The sequence below is a fragment of the Lepidochelys olivacea genome (genome assembly GCF_965140295.1).
Source record: "Lepidochelys olivacea isolate rLepOli2 genome assembly, chromosome: 18".
NCBI lineage: Eukaryota > Metazoa > Chordata > Testudines > Cheloniidae > Lepidochelys > Lepidochelys olivacea.
Genome location: NC_140428.1, coordinates 21,423,014 through 21,441,680, shown reverse-complemented (window position 1 = coordinate 21,441,680; position 18,667 = coordinate 21,423,014). Strand labels below are relative to the sequence as shown.

The 18,667-nt window shown below is 50.3% G+C and overlaps 1 protein-coding gene across 1 annotated transcript in view; it reads left to right on the top strand.

Annotated features, from left to right (window-relative positions):
* Nucleotides 1–1,485: 1,485 nt before the first annotated feature.
* Nucleotides 1,486–18,667, top strand: part of NOC2L (NOC2 like nucleolar associated transcriptional repressor) — an 81,459-nt gene continuing 64,277 nt past the window's right edge. Inside the window, exons 1-10 of the mRNA XM_084651909.1 lie at nucleotides 1,486–1,538; nucleotides 3,195–3,374; nucleotides 5,778–5,955; nucleotides 6,987–7,094; nucleotides 9,477–9,597; nucleotides 10,712–10,802; nucleotides 12,607–12,685; nucleotides 15,812–15,922; nucleotides 17,588–17,701; nucleotides 18,174–18,362. Coding sequence (XP_084508035.1) covers nucleotides 1,519–1,538; nucleotides 3,195–3,374; nucleotides 5,778–5,955; nucleotides 6,987–7,094; nucleotides 9,477–9,597; nucleotides 10,712–10,802; nucleotides 12,607–12,685; nucleotides 15,812–15,922; nucleotides 17,588–17,701; nucleotides 18,174–18,362 — 1,191 coding nt within the window. The 5' untranslated portion in view covers nucleotides 1,486–1,518. The remainder of the gene's footprint in view (nucleotides 1,539–3,194; nucleotides 3,375–5,777; nucleotides 5,956–6,986; nucleotides 7,095–9,476; nucleotides 9,598–10,711; nucleotides 10,803–12,606; nucleotides 12,686–15,811; nucleotides 15,923–17,587; nucleotides 17,702–18,173; nucleotides 18,363–18,667) is intronic.

The following is an 18,667-nucleotide window of genomic DNA, read 5'->3' as shown; positions in this document are numbered from 1 at the left end:
TCCAACAGACTTACATGCATAGCTGCCTAAAGGGATTCATTTGAGTAAGTTTTTGCAGTATTGCAATCTTTATGTGTAAAAAGAAAAGGAGGACTTATGGCACCTTAGAGACTAATAAAATTGGTTAGCCTCTAAGGTGCCACAAGTCCTCCTTTTCTTTTTGCGAATACAGACTAACACGGCTGCTACTCTAAAACCGCTCTTTATGTGTGTGTGTGTCTGTAAATACAGAGAGAAATAGATGTTAGCATTATAAAATAGGTATGAGAGAGACATTTTAATAGTCAAGAACATGGGTTAAATATTAAACTATATGTGTTGTAGAAAATGTGAGATAGAGAATATTTTGGTATTAAATTATACACATTCAATCTTGAAACATGTTTGCTCTGAGCACTTTTTAAAAACCCACCTTTCTACCAAAACAAAACACTCCACTGAACACTGTTCTCCTCCTAGGTAGGGGGTAAGAGAGAGAAGGAACCACACGCGAGGGACAGTAGCTCAGTATGTAAGAACCTATGTAGAATAGATATCGCGATTGATACTCAGAGATATCATAGAGAGAGTTCTGTAAAGATTCAAGTCAACATTGCCAAAGTAATTTGTTACTTGGGTGCCCAACTTGAGGCACTTTAAAGGGGCTTGGTTTTCAGAAAGTGCTGAAAACCAGGCCCTTTGGAGGAGTTTCAGACTGGGCACCTATACACCCTAGATCACTAGTCACTTATGCAAATCCAGCCTAGAGCGCTATCACCTGATGTCTTTAAAAAGGAATGTGCTTCAAGGGTTGGTGTTTGCTGTTTCATACTGAAATCTCCGTCTCTATATCAGTAGAGAGACTCAGAGCTCAAAAAGCAAGCCTATCTCCAGTTTCAACCAGTGCTTGTTCTGTGGTAGAGAGGTCCATCAACGGCTATTAGCCAAGATGGTCAGGGAGGCAACCCCATGCTCTGGGTGTCCCTAAGTCTCTGAGGACAGGTCTACACTTAAAATACTCCACCTCCATGAGAGACTTATCGGGAGAAGCCCTCCCGTGGACATAGTGCTGTCTACACTCGGGTCAACTCACCTGCAGAGCTCAGTGGTGTGGATTTTTCACACGCCTGAGCGACACAGTTCTACTGACTTAATTTCCTAGTGTAGGCCTGGCCTGGCTGGCTGCCAGAAGCTGGGACTGGAGAGCAGAGAATGGGTCACTGGAAAAATTCCCTGTTCTGTTCATTCTCTCTAAAGCATCTGTCCCCGGCCGCTGTCAGAAGACAGGACACTGGGCTAGATGGAGCACGGATCTGACCCAGTATGGTCCTTCTGCTGTTCCTCTTGACTCAGCGCAGGTCCTTTAACCGAGAGCGAGCTCCCCCTCCTAGATCGTAATCAGCTGAGCCTGCGGAGGCAGCTGTTGTCATGCGCCCTCCCGCGTGGCGATTCTGCACCCCCACCTTCGTGAACCAAGGAATCCACCCTCCCGGCCTCCCCCTCGGCCGCTGCATTGTGGGAGAGGCACGTTGCGGCGCCATGGCGGCTGGCGGCAGGAGGTGAGCGCGGCGCGCGGGCGGGCCCGCTGGGCTCGCGGCTGGAGGCGCGGGGCCCAGGGGTCGCTGGCACGTGCGCGGGGGCTGCCGCTTGCGCCGCCTCCGCTGCACGGGGCCGGGGTGGGGGGGCGGCTCAGAGCCGGCGCTAGGCATGAGCCAAGCGGTTGTTTAGGGCCCCGAGCAGCTGGTGGGGCGGGGGATTAATTATTAGTATGTGTTGGGGGGGCTTCCAAAATATTCCTCCTTAGCCCCCCCCCATGGGCTAGCACCCCCACTGGCGGGGGCGGGGGGGTTCTCTCCAGCTGCTCTAACCCCAAAGGAGTCTGCACCATGCACCAGCCAGGGACTCCCCTCTGGGGAGGGGTGGCCCACAAGGGAAAAGCGCCCCCCACAAGGGAACCCCCCCCCCGGCTGCCCCCTTAGGTGTATGGGAAAGGGGCTGTGTTGGGGGCGGGGGAGAGCGATCATTGCATTTATAGTTCCTAGCCAGGCTCTGGGCCAGGGAAGGGGTGTCCAGAGCTGGGGGGCCGGATGAAGCCCCCTAAGGGCCTAACTGCAAAACTCGGAGTTGGATGGGGACCATCCCTGCAGTTTGTGGGTGGTCTGAGCCGGATCCAGCTGAGTTTTGTGTAGCAGCGAGGAAGGTGTTTGGGGTGAAAGGAGCCATGCTTATAGCAGGCTTTATTTGCTTCTGGGCCGGGGTCACTGAGAGCTTGGAGCTGGGGGCACCTCTTATGAATATTGCATACTGGCATCATTTATCATCAATTGTGATAGGGCCCTGGGGCACCAGTCACAGATCAGGGCCACGAACTGTACAAACACAGTGGTTGGAAGCTTTAAATTTGTATCCAATCGCCTCTCTTCAAACCGGAATTTCTTAAGGTGATGGCCCCTGAAAAGTGAGCAGTGATTAGAAAGATATTGATCCCTTCTCATCCTTAACAAGTGATAGTATTTCTGCGTGTTATGCAAAACGGCACGGGCTGCAAAAGAGACTTGTGCCGTTAACTTTTGTTAAAGTGTGTGATTATAAACTAGTTATTAAGTCAACAGGCTGTTCATCTTGTAATTCCTCTTCCTGGTTGAAATAAAACGTGGGAAGCCTTTAAATTAAATAGCTTTTGGTGAGCTACAAAACAAAGCGGGTGGTCTTTGGTGTTGTAAGAGCTTCCTGCACTTTCTAAATGATTTCTGGGGTGTAAAGCACTGTGTTTTGTGTGTAACCTTGTACCTACTGGATCAGGTAAAGTCAGAAGTTATTACTATACTGTAGTTTCAACAAAAGGTGGTTTATTGGGAATGTTGGCTCTGCTACTGATCAGAAACACGCATCTCCTAGACTAAAAGGACCATACCTTTTCTTGGGTCAGATATTTTGCATCCCTTATGAATAGGCCAGGTGAAGCCTGTGGACCCACTTCATGAGTAAAATTTGGGATACTGAAATCTTACATTAACTATCGAGATGGCTGTTTTTCTCTGGTAAATACTTTGTATCATGCTGAGTACGTATTCTTTTTTGGTTGCGGGGTGGGAGTCGGGGGTGGGCAGGAGTGCTGTATGATATGAGCGTCAAAATCAGCTTGATTTAAAACCCTTAATCCTCTCCCCTTCCTCCCTCTTCCTACCTTGTTTCTCTTCTCCCTCTGGAATTAGAAAACTGGCAGAGCTGAGCGTTGATGAATTTTTAACTTCCGGATTTGAGTCAGAAGTTGATGGTGACTCAGAAGAGGAGACCTCAGAGCTCGTGGAAGAGCCTGCTAATTGGAAACAAAGCCAGAATGGCCTGGCAGGAGGAAAGAAGAAGGAGCCACTCAAAGTTAAAACTGCAGAAAAGTAAGTGTGGCTGCTTGTTGATTGGGGAAGTGTGAACAGTCCTTGAAGGTATAGATTCTTCCACTCCACTGACCCACCTTAAAAAGTGTTTCAGTTCTAAGCACATCATCTTAATAAAGCCTGAGATACTGGTGCTTTGTCCACAAAATGAAAACAATAATCCCTAGCTCTTATATAGCTCTTTTCATCTGTCGATCTCAAAGTGATTTACAGAAGAGGCCAGTAGCATTATCCCTATCGTACGGGTGGGCAAATTGAGGCACAGAGAGGTGTGACTTGCCCAGGGTCACCCAGCAGACCAGTGGCAAAGCCGAAAGCACTCAGCCCCGAAACCCTTTGCTCCAATTTACACAGAGCTTTATTTAATCCCTTCTAAAGCACTGTTCTTTGCGTCCGTCTACACTACAACAGTAATAGAATCCAGGGGCTCAGTTACAACATGCTTGACCCCTGAACTGATTTTCCTAAATTGGTTTGTTCTAGCTATAAATGTGGACAGGATCTAGCCATGTTTTAAGCATATCCCCTAATTGGCTACATGTCCCAGGACTGTAGTTTGGCTGAGGGACACAGTAAAGTCCTGTTTACGGTACAAATCCAAACTGGATTAGGGAGCAACTGTTGTTGCTGGGCCCCCAGGCTTGGTGCTATGTGTAGAATTAATGGGCCTTTAAACTTGGTTGGAAAATCTGGTGTGAACTTTTGGCTGTTCTCACTGGCACCCTAGAACGTTGCCTCTCCGTTAGCAGAATGTTAGGGTGTTGTAGAAATAGAGCTAGCTAAGATCAGATTGTCGTACTAATTTTTCACTGAAAAGTTGCTGGAATTTATTGGTTGAAGTGGTTTTTAAATGTCAACATTTCACAATTTGTTTTCCCCAAGACAACTTTAAAAAAAACGTTTTTCCCCTCTGGTGCTATCCGGACAGGTGATCTGCTAGGTCACTCCAATCCTTGACTCTGAGAGCCAGCCTTACCCTGCTCTGCTGTGAGAACCCCCACTCCTGGGCTGGTCACGCACAGCCTCTGGCATGTAAGCTGCTCCTTGGATTGTGCAACCGAATGACACCAGCCAATATCTCTGGTCCCAGACACAACCCTAGGAACCTCCACCTTGCAGTGTCCAGTTATACCCGCTGGACGCTGCAAGCTTATATGAATTTGTCAATTTAACAAAGAAATTGATATGCACCAGGCTTGTTATCCCAAGGAAAGTCTCTGACACACTTCAAACCAAACGCACTGCTTCTGGTAGAACAAACAAACAGATTTATTAACTATAAAGATAGATTTTAAGTGGTTATAAGTCAAAGCACAAGAAGTCAGATTTGGTCAAATGAAATAAAAGCAAAACACATTCTAAGTGATCTTAACACTTTCCATGTCTCTACAAACTTACATGCTTCTCACCACAGGCTGGCTGGTTGCTCTTTAGCCAGGCTCTCCCCTTTGATCAGCACTCTGGTCGCTTGCTGTGGTGTCTGTAGATGGAGGTGGGAGAGAGAGAGCGCACGGCAAATGTGTCTCCCTTTTATCATGTCCTTTTTTCCCTCTTGGCTTTGTCCCGTCTCCACCCCCCCCCCCCCCTTCAGATGAGCTTTACTTCATCACAGTTCCAAATTGACCAAAGGAAGGGGGTGACTCCCTGGAGAGTCTAACAGATTCTTTTGTTGCTGCCTAGCCCAGTATCCTTTGTTCCTGTGAGGCTGGGCTGGGTTTGTCCCATACCTGATGAGGTGTGAACTGCCTCTCTGTTCTTGGAGAGTTTTTGCCTGTGCTTGTTTAAGTCATGAGGATACGTTTTCAGCCTCATAACTATATACATGAAATTATAACCTGTAACAATTACTATAACATCACTATAACAAACATGCTCAGTGCATCACGAGCCTTCCGAAGACGCCCAACATGACAAACTTTGCATTGGATACCACACAATCATTTTATAAAGATGAACCTGGGGGGGGGGGGTGTATGGTATTCCCCCGAGGTACAGAGCGTTGCACCTGGTTTGTATTATAAGGTGATTGCCAAGTTTCCAAAGTGATGTGTTCCCTTGCAGATTCCAAGGACAGCTTTTTTTTTTTTTTTTTTTTTGCTTTCCTGTGGAATTTAGAAGGACCTTTCTGAACAAAGGATGTCAGCAAAAGATGTGAATGAAAACTTATTTTACCAACTCAAAGGGGTTTTCTCCCAAAGCAAGCAGTGAAAGATTCCCAGAATCCTGTGCACCGTGGCCCTGATTCAGGAAAGCCAGCCTTATTTAGGACAGCATTTAAGCATATGCATTTTAGAGTCTGGGCTTTTTTGAACAGCTTAGATTGGTTTGCTTGTACAATTCCTAACGTACTTTCCGCTCTGAATAAATAACCAGATCTTAATTCTTCTGATCCCCCTCCATCAGGAACGTGAAGAAAGGAAAGGCAACTGAGCACAAAGACCAGCTCTCGCGGCTGAAGGAACGTGATCCTGAATTTTACAAGTTCTTGCAAGAAAATGACCGCTCCCTGCTGAACTTTGATGACTCGGACAACTCTGACGAGGAGGAGAAGGGGCTGCACACTCTGCCTGAAACGCTCGAGGTACTGGGTTCTGGAGGATGGAGGAGTATCTTAGGCATCTTTAAAATAGGTTACCTTCATGGCATAACCATTGCTTGTGAGTTTCAGTGCAACGGCTGAATTTGCTTCTGGTGTGTGATGGTACAGAGCAGTAGGGAAATGTCTCCTCAAAGGTCTGCAGGCAGTTAGGGCTGGTAGCCTGGAAACCAGTTGTTGATTTAAATAATAATAGTGCAATAATCTAGTATTTCCAGCAGCCAATCACCTGCCCCTGAGCCTTGCAGCATCCCTGTGAGGTGATAGGGTATTGTTCTACATGGAGACACTGACATCTGGCAATGGTCCTCCTCTTCCACATTCCCTGGGCTTTCTGCACTTTCCCACCCGCACACTTGGGAGAGTCTCCCACGTGCAGAGCACCCTTACTCTCCTCCAAGTCGCTCCAGACGGCCCCCTTCTTCCTATTATTTATTATTTTATTTCCATAGATCTTAGGGGCCCTCATTGTGGGTCAGGACCCCACTGTGCTAGGCGCTGTAAATTTCTGCACACACTCTGGTGTTTGAACTGCTGTCCTGTATGTCACATGTGCCTGTGTAAGGCTGTGAGCTCTTTCTGGGGGTGACGTCTGTTTGCGGTCGTAGAGGGCTTTGTTCTTACTGCCTCTGAGTCGTACGTGTTGCTAGTGACAGAGCCAGGAGGAGAATCCACTGCCTCCAAGGTCTGGGCTACGCTTCATGTAGGGTGACGTAGCTACCGCATGCGGGGGTGTGGATTTTTCATGCCTAACGCCTGGTGTGGATGCATCTAGGTCCTGGGAGAGGCAGAGTTCCTACAGTGGCAGACACACCCCTTTGGTCACTGCAGTCTGCACCTATGCTACTGACTTACAGCGTCACAGCTACAGTAGGCCCACAGTGTAGATGTGGCCTGACCTCCTGTCAGCCGCTCTAGCCATTTGATTTTCCTTTCAAGGGGCAGTGGTGGGCAGGGGAAACGGAGACTGATCTGCAAACCCAGCGCCACCCTGTCAATGTCTCTGGCCGTTGTAGGAAGCAAGTGACGAGGAGGAGGAGGAGGAGGAAACGGTCAAGCGGAAGAAAGCTGACTTTATCACCGTGACCTTGAAGATGGTGGAACAATGGAAACAGGCTGCAGAGGTGAGAGATGAGCCCACTGTTTTGTAAGTGGGGAGAGAGTTTTGGCCCGATTGAAAGGCCTCCCCCACAGCACAATGCTGAGATCCTTGCTTTTTAAAAACATATGGACACTAGGCACCAGGGAGATGGCCCAGGCACTGGGCCTGCCAGCAGGGGGGCAAAGTGGGTGAAATGTCTTTGCCTTGCTGCCTCTTGGTCTGTGTTTGGTTCCTGTCACTGCTAGTTAAAAGCACAAATGTTATTCTCAGGCCTGCTCTCCGCACAGTCTTTGTACAGTACAGCGATGTCCTGTTTTATTGAAATAGTTAAAACTGGTACAACCTCCCTACAGATGCAGTTAGACCAGTACCGCTTATGCCTCTTCCCATAGGGAATAGTTATACAAATCTGAGGCAACTTTATGCCAATATGGGGCAGACAGGGAGGTTGTACCGCTTTAATTGCATAGCATAGTTAGTGCAGGGCAATTATTGTGTGTAGACGAGCCCTAAGTAACTGCCTGATTGTATTATTTGCTCCCTTCTATCACACCACTGCATGGTCTCCTGTTTGTCCTTGTAAGGGGTTGTTTGTGCTCACCACTGTGGCACCTCCTGCTGGTTGCTCTGGGAATTAGCTGTGTCCATCAGCAGGGCACCCTCCTCTTGTGGTGTCTCACTCTCTGTTACTGCTTCTCCAGCATCTCCGCTGTCTGTGGGGACCTGCGTCGCTCCCGGACCATGGCGTCCTCTTCAGCACATGGCACTCCATCTGTGCCCCAGCCTGTTGTCTCCCCCCTTCCCGGGGAACTGGCAGTCCTTCGCCCGGCCTCTTGCCGGTGTGGTGAACTGCAGTCCTTTGGCTGGCCACTTCCTTCTGCGGCCAGTGGGGCAAAATGTGGGGGCCCAGGCCCGCCCGCTACTCTGGGCCCTGACCCAGGGACCTTATAACTGGCAGCCGCTCACTGCGTCGCCTTCCCCTCTGCAGCTACCTGCTTTCCTTGGGCCACTTCCCTGTAGCCCCAGAACCTACTCGGTCCCTGTATCAAGGCCTCCCTCTGGGAGCCAGCCAGGCTGGAGTTCCGCTTGCCCCCCTGACCCTCCTCAGCACTGCTGTGTCCCGGGCACACCTCTCTAAAGGCAGCCAGTCCTTCTCCCTCAAGCTCCAGGGAGAGTCTGAGCTCCTCTCTGCTCTGCGGCCCTTCTTATAGGGCCCAGCCTGGCCCTGATTGGCTGCTTCTAACCCTTCCTCTGATTGGCTGGGTTCTGCACAGCCACTCCAAGGGCTGCTATTAACCCTTTGTCAGCCAGTGAGGAGCAGCTGCCCCGTCACAGTCCTCTTAATTTAGGGCCCAATCCCACATGCGCTGATGTACGTGAGTGACTTGACTTGAATGCGTGGAGGTTGCAGCATGTGACGGAGAGCCAGCCGGCCCAGTCCCCTGGGTCTGTGCCCAGGTGGCTAGCCCATGCTGCCTGTGTCGCTGTGTCCACACTGCTATATTTAGTATGCTGGCTCAAGCTGAGCTAGTGTGTGTCTGTGTTTCCAGGCTGGGAGGCTCGCTCCCAGCTCTAGTGTGTAGACATACCCACAGGGTCCCATTGATTGTATGCTTTCGGGACAGGCTTCTCTCTGACTCTGAATGTCTTCTGTGTAGTATAAAGGTCCCCCTTGATAGTTTTCCTCCCCCAGGCTGTGGCTGCAATCCCCAGAAATCTGGAGTCCTGATCTACATGGTTTTTGGATCATCTGGTTTAGAATCTGTGGCTGAAGGGCTGTTGGAGCCCATGTTCGGAGAGGCTAATGGTCTCCTGTGGTTCGGGGTGTACCTCCAGGGCAAAGCTGTGTGTATCAGGTGTGAGAGAGAGCAAATTTGGTGCTCATCCACCTCGGCAGCGTCTTCTCACCCAGAAACCTGTACACAGAACAGCATGATAGAATGAGCACGCTGAGCAAGACGGTTCTGCCAACCATGTAACATGTGGATGAGGCATCTGGCTTGTTTAGCTGTGACACTGGCCCCTGCACGGTTACTGGCTTGACCAGGGGGTCTCAGCTTCAGTTTGCAGGCTATGTTAAGAGGCCAGCGCGACTCCAGCGTTTCACATGAGGTCACGGAAGCGAGTGAAGTTGCACATCTGGTCTTCACTCCCCAGGTTTCCTCCGAAGCACTCTGCCTCCTGCATGTCCTGCAGATTTTTTTAATAGCGTTTAGAACACTGTAACGTGCCTCAGTCTCCCCAGCTGTATAAACGGGATACTCATTCTTTCCTGCTTCTGTGAAGCACTTTGAGCTCTATTGATGAAAAGCGCATAATGAGGGATGATTGTTAATGAAGGAATATAGCTGCCTCCATTTTCCTTTCCCTTTATTGCTGACGTTTCTTTATTCCTCTCTCCCAGAAGCAACTAACACCGAGGCTCTTCCATGAGATCACTCAGGCCTTTAAAGCATCTGTGGCAACTACCAAAGGAGATGACGGTGGGACCGACCCCAGCAAATTCAAAGTCACCGACAGTGCCGGTGAGAGCTTTTGTTCCGGCTAGAGGCTGTCTAGACTTATTTCATAGGGGGCAGGTGGTGTGGAATAAGGGCCTGGGGACAAGGTGTGTGGCAATTCAAGGCCTATCAGGAGAAAATAAAATCAGTGGAAATGAAAATGATCTTCATCCTAGTTCCATGCATATCTTGTGGCTTTCAGTTTAACAGCATAACTCCTCCAGATGACGAAGGTTCTACGTGGGGACAGCCCCACCTTGTATAGTGCCCGTTCTGGAAGGGGGTCCTGAAGCAGCAGGATTTCAGCTAATATTGTTCGGGCGGACCTGAGACAGCACTGAGGGATGTCGACAAAAGTAGCCTTATCTAACAGCCCCATTTGCTGTTATGGGGATGACCATGTCTCACCTAAAATTGTGACTTAGCGTCAACTGCTGATTCTTTCCTCGCTGCATTAATTTTATTTATTTGAAGTATGAAAGAATTGTCCCAACTCACGTGCATCTGTCCCCCGGAAATTTAGTTGCTGCCTACTTTTTGAAAAATGTGGGTGCTGGAAAAGCTTCTTAGTGCACCCTGCTTAGAATCAGCCCTGGATCGTTGCTGCATTTCAGAATCGATAGAGGGTGTTCTCTCTCCACTCCGTAGTGCCCATGTGGAACACTACAGCCGCTCAATGTGGCTTCCTTTCAAGACAATCCTTTGTTTTCTAATTCAGTAAATGACATAGTAACAAGGTGCTATCTGATGACATTGCTTTAAAAAAACACCACCAAAACACGTAATTCCTGGTTTCTTGCCTCTTATTATTTTTTGTAGTACCTAGCAGCTCCAATCATGACCAGGGCCCCCGTGTGTTAGATGCTGTGCCAACCCAGAGCGAAGAGAGGGACCTCATGCGCAAGGGGTCCTTGTCCAAAGAGCTTACAATCTAAGGAATCTTACTCTTCAGGAAGGAATTCCTGAGTGGGAGTGGGTGGAGAGAGAGAGTAGACTGATTTGTGCAAACCTGTGAAAGACCCCCAGGTCCTGTTCTGAGCTCAGTGGTGACAGTTCTGTTTCAGGTTAGCAAGGGGGCTGGGAAGTGAATGGGAAACCAGTCATAAGTATTTTACTGACATGTTCTTTTTTGGTTCAGTATTTAATGCCCTGGTGTCCTTCTGCATTCGGGATCTCTTTGGCTGCCTGCAGAAACTGCTTCAGGTGAAGGTGGTGAAAGACAAATCAAAGTAAGTTCCAGGCAATTGCATTGCAGATAAGTGTCGTCTGGGCCTTTCCCAGCACTGAGGCCTGGGCATGCTGGTGGAAGAATTGACAGAGAAGCAGCTCTTGCAGGTGGAAGAATTGGCAGAGATGCAGCTCTTCCTGTGTAGTGGAAAAACCATTTGTTCATGCCTATGGGCTTCTTATCCTTGAGCCTCAATCCTTCTGAATTCCCCAGTGCAGGAGGTGTCCAGCGTGAACCTTTTCCTCCTGCACTGGGGAATTCTGAAGAAAGTGGCATTTTATTTGGGGTGAAGGGAAAAATGGTTTGTGACTGACCTGCTTGCCCTTGAGATGTGACTTGGTAGCAATTCACCCTACTGCTTTCGATGTTTACTGCTGTGGGTGTGCTAGGCGCCAGATTCTGGTGGGTTGAGAGCTTCTAGGTTTGACCTGGTCTGCGTTAGATCATGGATGGAATGGGGAACAGCAATGCGCAGCTGGGCTAGTGAGGGTACAATTAATCCCTTGTTCCTAAATGCAGACGTCAGTCCAGAAGCTCTGTGTTGCATTCCTCTCTGCTGTCATCTGAGCTGACTAGAGCCTTCATTAGAGACGGGGGGATTTCTGACTCATGGGCCCAGTTTTGTTTGCTGGAATTCTGGTTGGCTGCCAAACTGCCTTGGGCTGGGATCTCGTACTGACCCATGGTAAACAGGGTTCGGCTAGAGCTGTACTTGGAAGGGTGACCTCCAAGGGTCATCCAGGGCTGCTGGTAGCATTCTTAGCTCTGAGTCCCCCCTGGACCAGTGTTACAGTGGTGCTGGAAGTAAAGCTCTGACCACCTGTTAAAAGATCCCCAAGCACTCTCTGCAAGATGTGTTAGTCCCTCTATCCTGGCCGTGTTCCACCTAGGGTATCTGTGTTCTTCATTTACCAGAATCTTCGCTGCGGTTTCCTTCTCTTTCTGCCCTACAATCTTATGCAGTGTTACGTAGCAGGAGTGTTCCACCCCAGAGGTGGTTGCACTTACACAGGCATTACTCTATCTGCCATGCAAGTGTGCAAAGTGCAAAGGCATCCTAGGCAGGTTTTAATGCTACTATTGTTAATGTCCCTGTTTAGCCTGGTTAGGGATGGGATGGGGGTTGAGGTCAACTCTGAATTTCCTGTTGGCGTTGGTGGCAAAGCGTAAGTCTCCGTTCCCTGTGCTGTTGCTCTGAAATAGCAATATAGTGCTGATTGCAGAGAACAGTTCCCTCTTTTCTCCTTGCACTCCTTACTGATGCGAACTCTGTGTGAAGTCCATGATAGGTTTGCCTGGCAAACACTCAGCCCTGCAGTTGTTAGTCCATGTGGGCGTGAGCTCATGAGTGGCACAAGTGAGATCGGTGCTTTTTTTCTCACGCCGGCTAGGCCACTCATAACTGTACGTCATAATCCGTGTAACTCCAGCCGTCTTGCAATAGAAATCAGTCCTATTTTTAAGCCATGGCCCCGGGATGCCTGAACAGAAGGCAAATGGGGCTGAATGCCAGACACCCCCGCTCCATTTCAGCATCCGTTCTGTTAGCCAGATGGAGAGGGATGCGCGGGAGCTTCCCCTTGTGCCCTGGAGTAATGTCGTGCAGGCCTGGGGCACCCTTTGGATGACAAAGCCTTACTCCTTTTATAATGAGATTGTAACGCTTTTACGCCCCCCCTCTCCTTGCCATGTGGAAGATGCTGGTTTCCTGGGAGTTTCCATAGTGTAATGATTCATTGTCACTTTTAGCTCTAAACTAAACGCGACTCCCACTCAGCCTGTGTTCTCTCCCTGTTCATTCCTAGGATGGTGCTGCCCTCTACCAGCCCACTCTGGGGCAAGCTGAGGCTGGATGTCAAGATGTACCTGAGCTGCACCATCCAGGTAAAGACCTGCAGTATGTCTGTTAGGAGGCTGTTGTCCTGGGCACTGCTGGGTTTCTGTTGGGAAGCAGGTTTATATTTTGGGATCATGTGCCTAGGATCAAGGGAGATACACTGCTTGCTTCTAGCTAACTGTCCCTTTAAAGGTGACACCTCGCCACCTAAACACAAACGAGCCAGTTGACAAAGCAGATGACTGTGTTAGTGGCATTAATTGCTCTGATTTCACAAACTTAGCTTCCTTCTGGGAGGCAATTCTTGCAGTTTTAAGGTCACGCCTGCCTTCTGCTCAACTTGAAATCTCATCAGGTTAAAGTCGTTTCAGGTCCTGGGCCTGCTTCATAATGGATGCTCCCTTTCCTGCAGTGAAACCTGCAATGAGGTTGAGTTTATCAGGCGCCATATCCCAACCTCACCAACTATAATTCTGCTGCAACTTTATTAGAAGATCCTACCTGTGCTAAGTTGCTGGTGTCCAGTTTTCCAGGGAGGGTCAATGTGTGTTTATAAAGCTGGGTTCCATTCCTCCTAGATCAAGATTTTTGGGGAAGACTTAGGGAAGCCAACAGACTGTTTCATCGTGTACCCCCAAATGAGGGAGAGTTGGACTTAAAAAACAACAAAAAACAAGAAAACAGCATAAATTGTTCATTCTCCAAGGCAGTGGTGGGGCTCTTGGGGGAAGGGAGAGCAGGTAAACAAAGTGAAAGTGCTGACACCCTTCCAGGCCATAAGCCGTCAAAATGATTCAGCAGAAAAGTATTCTTGAGCAGCAAAGCCTTTTCCTCGAGGGGTAGTGCTTACAGCAAGCAAGGTAACTAAGGATTGCAATAGAACAGGAAAAGGCATCTGTCCAATGGGGATAATTATACTTCCCTCCCTTAGAGAGCTAACGATTAAAAGCTCTAGATAAAAGCTAGGTATTATTATTATTATTATGTATCATTAAGATGTTTCAAGCTTATAGGACAAGAAGCAATGGGCTTAAATTGCAGCAAGGGCAGTTTAGGTTGGACATTAGGGAGTTAAGCACTGGAACAAATTGTCTAGGAAGGGTGTGGAATCTCCGTCATTGGAGGGTTTTAAGAACAGGTTAGACAAACACCTGTTGGGAATGGTCTAGCTCAGGGGTGGACAAACTACAGCCCAGGGGCCACATCCGGCCCGTCCGAGCATTTAATCTGGCCCTCAGCTCCTGCCGGGGAGCGGGGTTGGGTGTTTGCCCCGCTCCGGTGCTCCCGCTGGGGAGCAGGGTCAGAGGCTTGCGCAGCTCCCAGGAAGCAGCCGGCATGACCTCCCTCTGGCTCCTACGTAGTACGTGGAGGTATGGACAGGCGGATCTGCATGCTGCCCGATCCGCAGGTGCTTCCCCCGCAGCTCCTATTGGCTGTGGTTCCCGGGTAATGGGAGCTGCAGGGGTGGCACCTGCGGACGGGGTAGCGCACAGAGCTGCCTGGCTGTGCTTCAAAGCCAGAGGGGGGATTTGCTTCCGGGAGCTGCTTGTGATAAGTGCCGCCCAGAGCCTGCACCCCTGAGCCCCCCACCCTGTGCTCCAGTCCCCTGCCACAGCCCTGATCCGCCCTCCGAACCCCTCGATCCCAGCCCAGAGCCCCCTCTTGTACCCCAGAGCCCTTACACCCACCTCCCTGCACCCCAACTCAAAGCCCCCTTTTGCACCCTGAACTCCTTATTTCTGGCCCCAACGCAGAGCCCGCACCCCCAGCCAGAGCCCGCACCCCTACACTCAATTTCGTGAGCATTCATGGCCCACCATACAATTTCCACACCCCGATGTGGCCCTCAGGCCAAAAAGTTTGCCCGCCCCGGTCTAGCTATTCCCTAGTTCTGCCTTGAGTGCAGGGGACTGAACTAGATGACCTCTCAAGGTCCCTTCCAGTCCTACACTTCTGTGATTCTGTGTGGTCAACTCAAAATCTAGACAAGTTAAAAAGTATTTCCAGTTCTCTGCCTGCTATCGAGCAGACCCCCTCGCACCAACGTTATGTTGGCTTTATAATCATGCTCCCGTTTTTAAAAAATACGTTTTACTCTCTCCTGTGGCTGTGCGAGAGGCTTGCAGGCTATAGCTGCCAGCAACCACAGCGTGATATCTAGGCTTGTGTAAACGAGAGCAGTGGAAGGGATAAAGAGGAGACCAATTGCCTCCTCTTTCAGCTGTGGTGATTTGCAGTGTGAGTTGGCACAGTAGCTGGTAAAACACTTTTCAGCACTGCAGTGACTGTAAACTCGATGTCCCTCTAAATAAACACCCCTCAGCTTGGGTTTTGTCCCTGAGAGGGCTGAGCCTGCCCTTCCCAAAGATATCAAGCTGTGGTGTGTCTGTTCTCTACCCCCTTCACCCTAGAAGCTGTTAAGGAGTCTGTAAGGAGCTGGCCTGTCTCCCCAGCTCAGGAGGGGCACCTTGCCCACAGTCTTGTCAGGCCTTTCCTTCAGGGCACAGTTTATCCTTCAGACACAATAAAATGGTTCTGGATAAGTCCCACTTGTAAACCATCTCATCCCCTGACCTGGGATCTTCTGCTGGGGCCCCGAGGCTGGTTCCCTGCTGCTCCAGGGCCTGCCAGAGGAGCAACGTTCCTCTTGCCGCTTTCCTTCCCAGCCGAGCACTTCTTGGCTTTTGTAATCCTTAACCAGTCTCTGCTGGGAGGTAGCTGATCAGTCAGTGGCCAGGCTAGGCTCAAGTTCCCTTAAAGGACCAGCCACGCAGTAAGAGAGCCACTCAGTAACCCTTTTGTGGAGTGGGAGTTAACCCCTCGATCCCCTGCTGGTGCCTCTGCTCTCTGCCAGAGGATTGCTGGGGAAAGCCTGTAAATCACTGGGTTGCTGTCACCACCACAGCCCAGCCAGCCCAGGAGCCATGTTGGCTGTTCTCAGCCTCGTGTTGTAGCCAGGTCCCTCTAAGCAGCGAATTTACCACTGCGCTGGCCCTGCTCCTGGATTTGCTCCGAAGTTCTTTTGGCTTGGCTTCTTGTAGCCCGAACCCCAGAGTGCGGGTTCGGCTGCACCACTCCTGGCACCCAGGAAATGTTTGCTGCTAGTGGGAACGGAAGAAGTTGGGTGGGATCTGCGGGACTGACCACAATCTCATTTTGCCTCCCCCTTGTAGCTCCTGTCTTGTTTAACGGAAGCTTCTGTCGGAGCTGCTGTCCTTCACCACGTCAACGCCATCGTCCCTTATTTCTTGTCGTTCCCAAAGCAGTGCCGCATGCTGCTCAAGGTAAGGCACAGAATAATGGAAACTTTAATTTAGAGAGAAGTGAGACCCTGTGTACCCCGCATGGTATTGGATATTTGGGGTTGGTTACCCTGCCAGAACAGTGTCTGGGGCCCTGAGTTCAGTTCCTTGTTTCCCTGGGCTGTTCTTCCGTTAAGCACCCAGGCCTCCATTTATCGTCGTTAGGTGCCAGCCGTCACCCTTCCGCCGAGTTCAGCGGGGGCTTGGATCTGCCTGCGCGGGGGCTTGGATCCGCCTGCACGTGGCCGTGAATCCCCATGGCGCGTCGTGCAGGAGTGGTACCCGTTCCGGAGAGATGTGGTGGTGATACAGTGAAGCTGTTTTCCTAATCGCCTGGAGAGTAATTGCTCCCTGTGGGGTGTCTGTGTACGTGTGATAGCATTTTCCTCTGGAGGCTCGGGGGTGGAATATTTGTGCAGTGACTTTCTCTCACACGCTCAGCAGTTGTGGGTGACAGAGCGGGAGGAGGAGTGGCGTGTGGGCAAGAGGGCAACGGGAGCGTTAAATCAGAGAGGTCTGACAGAGCAGAAGGCGAGCCGAGCTGGAGACATGTATGGCCGGTGATGTTTGTGGTGCTGCATGCTGAGATAAGGGTAATTTAAATCACTTGTTTCGAGGCTTCTCACTAGCACTGTCAGGGAGGAATTTTCTGTTCTGCACAATTTATCAGGTTCTGCAGGGGATTTTTGCCTCTCTGAGCTGCTGTGAGAGATGGGATACTTACAATGTGTGTTCTCGAGGTTTCAACCATGATCACTGTCCCATTCTACCGGATGCCTAGTAAGAGAGAATCCCTGCCCCAAAGAGCTGGCAATCAAACTAAACTAAATAGATCATTTCCATTTGACAGATGGGGAGCATAGGTCCTAAGAGTAAATGACTTGCCCCACATCCCACAGGGAGTCTGTGGCAGAGGCAGGAATCGAGTCCAGGTCTCTTGTGTTCAGGTCCAGTTCTCTTAGCCACATCCTGCATCTTAAAACTGGACTTGGATAAGGCAGTGATCTGAGGTGGTGCAGCAAAATCCTGGCTCGTAAGCCTCTGTATTGCGTGTTGGGCATCTGTCTGTTCTTTAAGGCCAGGGTGGGGATTGAGAAGTGTTTGGAGAGCATTTGGTTTCCAGGAACCACAGTCAGGTTGGCTCTGGCCTTGAGTATTGGGTGTGCTCTGTGTAAAATGACATGATACGCAGATGACCTCCTTTTCACAGGGTTGGCAGAGCGTTGTGTGACACAGAGGTGCCTGTAGCTAGAAGAGAGGCTTCTAGTTTGGTCAGGAAAAGCCTGGGGGGAAGTTTGACTCAACTTCAAAGGTAGATGCCTAGATCTAGGCGTCGAAGTCCATGTGTTGGCCTCCACATCTGAGTGGCCTGACTTTCAGGGGCGCTGAGCACATGCAGCCCCTGTTGACGTTAGCAGACAGGTGTGTTTGAGGGCGTTGATCTTGGCGCGTAACGTGGAGGTGGCTCACAGCCAGGCTGTGGGCATGGGATGGCCGTTAGTGCTGAGCTCCTGTCGGCTGCACATCCTGCCCTTCCTCTATGTCTCTCCGAAATGAAGGGTCAGGGAAAGCTCTGGCCTCTCTGTTGATGGGATGGGACCCTGTCCTTTTGCTCACACGAGCCTCTCTCCCTCCTTTCCTCTTTAGCAAGCCATCCGTCTGTGGAGCACGGGCGAAGAAACAGTGAGAGTGCTGGCCTTCCTGGTACTGAACAAGATTTGCCGCCATAAAAAGGAGCTGTACCTGAACCCCGTGCTCAAGGTAATGGCAGGGTGTGCTCTTATAATATAACAGTAATATCTAGCTGTTAACATCTGCAGATCTCAGTGTGCTTTGCAAAGGAGGCCAGACGCATAATCTCCATTTTGCAAATGGGAAACTGAGGCACTGGGAGGTAAAGTGACTCGCACAAGATTACCCAGCAGGCCAGTGGCAGAGCTGAGAGTAGTAGCCAGGTCTCCTGAGTCCCAGCCCAGTGCACCGTCTGCTAGGCCATGTGATCTGCCTCTGTGAGCTGGGGCTATGCTGCTGCTCTGTCTCCGATGGCGTGTAGACATACCGGCATGCAAGGATCCTAGGGCGTGGGCAGCACTCAGGCTGGCCCCTGTCCCGAGCACGGATGTGCTGGAAGCCAGGTGGTGGCGAGTTTTTGGCTGAGGGTTGTTGGAGAGCGCTCCTTCCCTGCCTGGATTTTCATTCTGACTCCTGGTTCGTGCCTTGCCTTTTCCTGCAGCAAATGTACATCTCCTACGTGAAGAACTCCAGGTTCACCTCCCCCAACGTCCTCCCCATGATCAACTTCATGCAGCGCACCCTGACGGAGATGTACACCCTGGACACGCAGGTGTCCTACCAGCACGCCTTCATCTACGTTCGCCAGCTTGCCATTCATCTGCGTAGCGCCATGACTGTGAAGAAGAAGGTAGGTTCCAAACCCCAGCTCGGTGAACAAGCCCATGCGGGGAGCTTTGCAAGCTGCTGTTACGCACACACAACGTCGGCTTTAACTCAGATTGATGTGTGGCCTTGTGCATGGTGAGACAGGGGAAAAAAATCCCGGTCCCTGCTTCAATGCCGCTGGTCACTACATTTGGGAGACGTGGCAAGGAGAGGAGCAGATTGCCCTGTTGGAGCATCGCGGTTGAAATGCCTGTTCACCCTGGACCCTTAAGCTGGACTCCGAGCAAGGGCATCTCGTCTCTTTAGGCAAGCTGTGCTCCAGGCCCG